The sequence below is a fragment of the Brachycentrus maculatus genome, unplaced genomic scaffold (genome assembly GCF_059751285.1).
Source record: "Brachycentrus maculatus isolate JH-2025_06_01 unplaced genomic scaffold, ASM5975128v1 h1tg001423l, whole genome shotgun sequence".
Taxonomy (NCBI): Eukaryota; Metazoa; Arthropoda; class Insecta; order Trichoptera; family Brachycentridae; genus Brachycentrus; species Brachycentrus maculatus.
The window spans coordinates 83,572-89,571 of NW_028282069.1; the positions used below are offsets into that span (position 1 = coordinate 83,572).

Here is a 6,000-nt window from a genome sequence, read left to right on the forward strand (position 1 = left end):
TGATTTTTCAGGGGGGTCAATATGAATACACGTGTTTTTATATTGTTTTTGACATCTCATCAAAGATGAAGAAGAATATGGAAGTCTGGGCATTAACGGGGCTGACGACCGTCATAGGCTGGTTTAAGTGATCACTTTACACACGTGTAACATTCACCAATTCTACCCATTATTGACAACCACACTACTCAAATTCTTGGAAGTTCTGTATATATGAACCAATTTAGAAACCTTGTTCTTGAATCACTAGAACTTCACTAGAGACATCTATTGGTGAGATGTAAAGAAGCTTTTTATTAAGCAGAAACTCTTATATTAGTATGTGAGGTCCGAATCCTGGATTATAATCACACACATGAGAAACGCCAGAAAATACCATTTTCATTTTTATTATTTAAACTTATAATTTGACTTGACAATTTATTTACAACATTTTGAGTGTGTCCAAATACTTGTTCACAAAATCTGGATTATCTCCAATTACAGGAGTTATTTTCATATTATTTTTGATATCTCATCAGAGATGAAGAAGAATATGGAAGTCTGGGCATTTACGGGGCTGACGACCGTCATAGGCTGGTTTAAGTGATCACTTTACACACGTGCTTTTGTTGTAGAAATAATTAATGATAATTTTTACTACAGAGTGACAACCGAATAAATTACCTATGAAAATAATTATAATTAAAAAGTGGTGAAAACAAAGTTGATTAATTTTATAAAGTTTAATCAAATTTTTTTTTTGAATATTGAATGCGTTAACTTTGAGGATCATATTGATATATTATTTCGAAAAATAAAAAATACTTTGTGTTCTGATCCACTTACATTTTTATTAACCAACTAGTTTCGGCAATAACCTGTTGCCCTCTTCAGGGTTTATTTATGACCCTGTATTAGTTATAAATAAACCCTGAAGAGGGCAACAGGTTGTTGCCGAAACTAGTTGGTTAGTAAAAATGTGAGTGGATCAGAACACAAAGTATTTTTTATTTGTCGAAATAATATAATCTAAAAAAGCTTAAGAGTACGTTTAATTCTTTATCCCCCCAAATCGATAATCCCCTATTGGAGGAGAGTTAGCTAAAGGACGCGTCATTGAACCGAAAGGATCTGTGTTCTCATCCAGGTCACAATGGCACAAAAAGGTCACCGGAGATTAATAACCGTGAATAATTGATTTAAAAATCCCGGACAAATATCGAGAAGGGTATCGCAAAGGTCAGTTAAAAAAAAGTCGCTAGGCAGCGGTCGCACTCAGTTCATCATCGACAGACTTTGTGATATGTTTGATGAAATGAATGGATACAACAATACAATAGACACAATGGATTCAACATCTTAGGTATATCAATCAAGATTTGTCACATAGCTCATTTGTTTGTCTTATTCGTCTTGTCATATTTTTTAAATAATTACAACATTTTGAGTGTGTCCAAATGCTTGTTCACAAAATCTGGATTATCTCGAATTACAGGAGTAATTTTCATCTTATTTTTTGACATCTCATCAAAGATGAAGAAGAATACGGAAGTCTGGGCATTTACGGGGCTGATGACCGTCATAGGCTGGTTTAAGTGACCACTTTACACACGTGTAACATTCACCAATTCTACCCATTATTGACAACCACATTACTCAAATTCTTGGAAGTTCTATATATATGAACCAATTTAGAAACCTTGTTCTTGAATCACTAGAACTTCACTAGAGACATCTATAATTTATATAATTATAAGCTTAATAATAAAAATGAAAAGTAGTATTTTCTGGCGTTTCTCATGTGTGTGATTATAATCCAGGATTCGGACCTCACATACTAAAATGGTCCCAGGCAATTACATATTTTAATTTATTGATTCGGCAGTCACTTTGTGGTAAAATCTATCCATTTGTAATTAAAGTTTAACTTAGTGAATAATTAAAAATATGACAATGACTGCAACCTCCTCCCAATTGTCTATGTTCCCACTGATAAGAAATAAAAATTAAATAAAAAAATAAAAATAAAAAACAGCTCCTACCCTCTCTTCAAACTTAACGTCCCAAGGACCCAATTCTAAAATTTAGAATTAATTTCACAGTGTTTGAAAATGATGTGGAATGCATCAAAACACGTGTCATAGTAGATTTTAAGAAAAAGTGGTATTTACTAAGTAAAACGTTAATTTAAAAAAAAATATATATTTAATAAAATATGTCATTTTATAAAGCTTAAAATGGTCATATTTATATTTACGTCAATGTTTTGTAACTAACCTACATATCTGTTATAATTATATATATATTATGGTAAAAATATAAAAGAAACTTGACGTCATAGAAGCAATTTCAGTAACTGAAAATAAACTACAATAAAAAATATATTCAAAGATGATGATGATATATTCACATATTTAATATAATATGACATTTTTAAAGCTCAAAAGGATAACGTTTTTATTTACGTTAATGCTTTCGAACATACTTACATTTTATTAAAAATTAAACACTTGAATAACCCACTGAATTGAATTTTATTTTTATTTACGACTAGTTTCGAAAACGACAATTGTTTTTATCTTCTGGTACAAATTAAAACTAACGAATAAAAATATATTAAGTGTATATATATATAGGTTAATAAATATAGGTTAAGGAAAAACAATTTTTTGCAAAAGGAAACATTGATAATAATGGTGACGTATTTTGAAACAGTATGTTATTAATTATTGTTTTATCTGAATTAAAATTTTTATGTATCTTTAAATTTTCTAAATTATTCATGACTTGACCTTTATTTGTAACAGAGTGTAATAATTTAAGCATATGAGAGTCAAATGAGTGGTTCGTTTCCATGATATGATTTGCAAATTTTAAAAAATAATTACTTGTTTGTCCACAAAAATATAGAAAATAATTTCAGTCATTAAAAATAAACAATAAAAATAAACTTTCGGAGATAAGTGTACAATTCATCGCGTTAAAGTGCCGTAACAATTGCACGTTGTTTCAGTTTTTCAGCGACTCCTGAAATATTTAAAATATGCACAAAGCAGGAAACACGCCCATATGGGGTAGGCTTCATGCTTCTAGTGCCAGTGTTCAGGCTGCGCACTAGAAGGCTTCTGCCTCATTAGTGCTCCCTTTCAGGAATATTTTTAAAGAGGATTTGCGAACCGAGGGTACATTTTAAATTCTCTTGTCATTTTTAAAAGCAAAAAAATATATAGTCTTTTTATGAGTAAAATTATTTATACATTTGGTATAAATTTTTTGGAATTTAAAATTTTAGCACAAAACACTTGTTTGAGACCATTTTTGAATGTGTTAATGTAAACACGATTATATTTATAATTTATATTTGAAGCACAAACTTTGTGATTTTCCATTTTATAATTAAAATGGAACACTGTTTTAAAATCAGTATAAATATTTTATTATAACATAAATATAATGTCTACCGGTTTCGAAGCTAACCGCTTCTATATCAAGACTGATTTATAGTGTTTATCTGTCTTGATAAAGATGCGGTTAGCTCTGAAACCGGTAGACATTAAAATTAAGTAATAATATTTAAAGTGGTTGTAAAACAAAGTTACATTTTAATTATACGATTATATTTTGCATACTAAAATCATTTTTAACGTTGTGGTATAGTAAAATAACACTCTCAGTATCATTTACCGCTCACTTTGTGTAATACCACTTTGAAAAACACTACTTTTCGGAAAAATCATTCCATATCAGGTCAAATGTAGACTGAAATGAAATTGTTGTGGTCTGATATTTATATAATAATAAAATTTTAAAAGATAAAAAGGAGGCAAATGAATCACAATGGGAATATTTTTAAAAGTAGAATTGTAGTTAAACTCAATAAGTTATTTATTCTAGGTATCTTTATTGAATACTTAACTTATTTCTAATTTTTCTAGATCTAAACAAAGACCAATTTTATTTTATTTTTAATGTTAAATTTATACCTGTTTATTTATTAAAACAATGGTCTTTATATACAAGGTGATTAGCAAATTAAAAAAAGTCATAATAAATAAACAATATATTTAACTGCAATTTAAAAATTAAAAAAAAAAAAAATTCTTTGTGATTCATTTGTCTACGTTCTCTCTTTAAAATTTTCATTCTAGTAAAAAGACGAAAAGACGTCTCGTGTATGACTCGCGAGTTGCGTACTACGATTTCCATACAAATATAAACTGGGGTCTTTTTGTAACCTGCTTCTCTTTGGTGTGATTCTTGTATGATTAATACAGGAAAGGTAATAATTATTTATTTTTATTTGAAAAAAAGAGAAATATTTGCATTTTTATTATTTACACAAATATTTAAATTTCATGCTTTTTCTGTGAGCCTAGGCGGCTCATTATTTGAAATAGGTATCAAACAGTGGTAGAGTGTATGGAAGTTTTTGGTGAGAGTATTTTAATGTTTTTAATGTTTTTGAATTAAAATAAACCCTGATGATGACAAGATTCTTGTCGAAATCAGTAGGTCAAATTGTATTAATAAAAAAGTGGTTATAACAAAGTTATTTCATTTTATAAAGTTAATAAGTTTGTATTATTTTTTGACATCTCATCAAAGATAAAGAAAAATATGGAAGTCTGGGCATTTGCAGGGCTGACGACCGTCATAGACTGGTTTAAGTGATCACTTTACACACGTGTAACATTCACCAATTCTACCGATTATTGACAAACACACTACTCAAATTCTTGGAAGTTCAATATATATGAACCAATTTAGAAACCTTGTTCTTGAATCACTAGAACTTTACTAGAGACATTTATTGGTGAGATGTAAAGAAGCTTTTTACTAAGCAGAAACTCAAACCAGCCTATGACGGTCGTAAATGCCCAGACTTTCATATTCTTCTTCATCTTTGATGAGATGTCAAAAATTAATATGAAATTAATTTCTGTAATTGGAGATAGTCCAGATTCCGTGAACAAATATTTGGACACACTTAAAATGTTATACTGTTTCAAAATAGTCAAAATTTTTATCAAAGTTTCCTTTTACGAAAAAATGTTGTTCCTTAACCCCCTCCCTATATTTATTAACCTATATATACACCTAAATATATTTTCGTTCGTTAGTTTTAATTTGTACCAAAAGATGAAAATATCTGTTATAATAAATAAAATAAAATAAGTTTTTGAAACTAGGCGTACCTATATTTAAATAAAACTCATTAAAGTGGTATATTCAAGTGTTTAAATAAAATAATTGATTAAACCATATCCGCTCCCTAGGTGGAGCATATGGAGTCCACAAACCGTCTCTAGGCTTTTCTGTCGGCTGCCAGCTCCCTTGCATCCTCCCAAGTCAGATCCGCGTCCCAAAGTTCTGACGAGAACTGCCGACGAATTGTCAGCAGTGGTCGTCCTGGGCGGAGCGAACCTGATGCCTTGTAAAAGAGGCAAGCTTGATGGCGGCTCTCGGGAGGCATGCGGAGTACATGGCCAAGCCAACAGAATCGCCTTTTCTCGAAGACGGTTGTGACCAAGATTGTCAGATCCGCGTCCCGAAGTTCTGACGAGAACTGCCGACGATTTGTCAGCAGTGGCTTAATTTTCAATTGTTTAATTTTAATAAACTAATAGAGTTTGTGTATACCTGCAGGATCCGGAGTATGAGGGTGGTATTCTGGAAGTCGTACTCCAGAGAGAAGTGTATCTGCCCGACGTTTTCCGACGGCTCGGAGTTGTCGATGTACATGTCCACCAGCGAGATGGAGCGATTCTGCAGGAAGGCCATCTGCTGAAGAAGATAAAGAGGAATTAGTGTTATTGGGTCGACCTAAAATCGCATGTGTCAAACATTTTGTGTAGTGTGTAAATGTAAATTGGATTGGAGAAGGGCAGTTATAATGCCTCTCTACAAGGGGAAAGGTTCTAGGGTGGAATGTGGGAACTATAGAGCAATCAGTCTATTGAGTGCTGTTGGTAAGATGTATGGTCAAATCCTTATTCAAAGAGTGAGAACCATAACAAA

General features: G+C 31.2%; 1 protein-coding gene across 1 annotated transcript in view; it reads right to left on the reverse strand.

The window, feature by feature from the left end:
* Positions 1-5,763, reverse strand: part of Syt7 (Synaptotagmin 7) — a 28,974-nt gene extending 23,211 nt beyond the window's left edge. The window contains exon 1 of the mRNA XM_088276452.1: positions 5,623-5,763. Coding sequence (XP_088132578.1) covers positions 5,623-5,763 — 141 coding nt within the window. The remainder of the gene's footprint in view (positions 1-5,622) is intronic.
* Between the last annotated feature and the right edge of the window lie 237 nt (positions 5,764-6,000).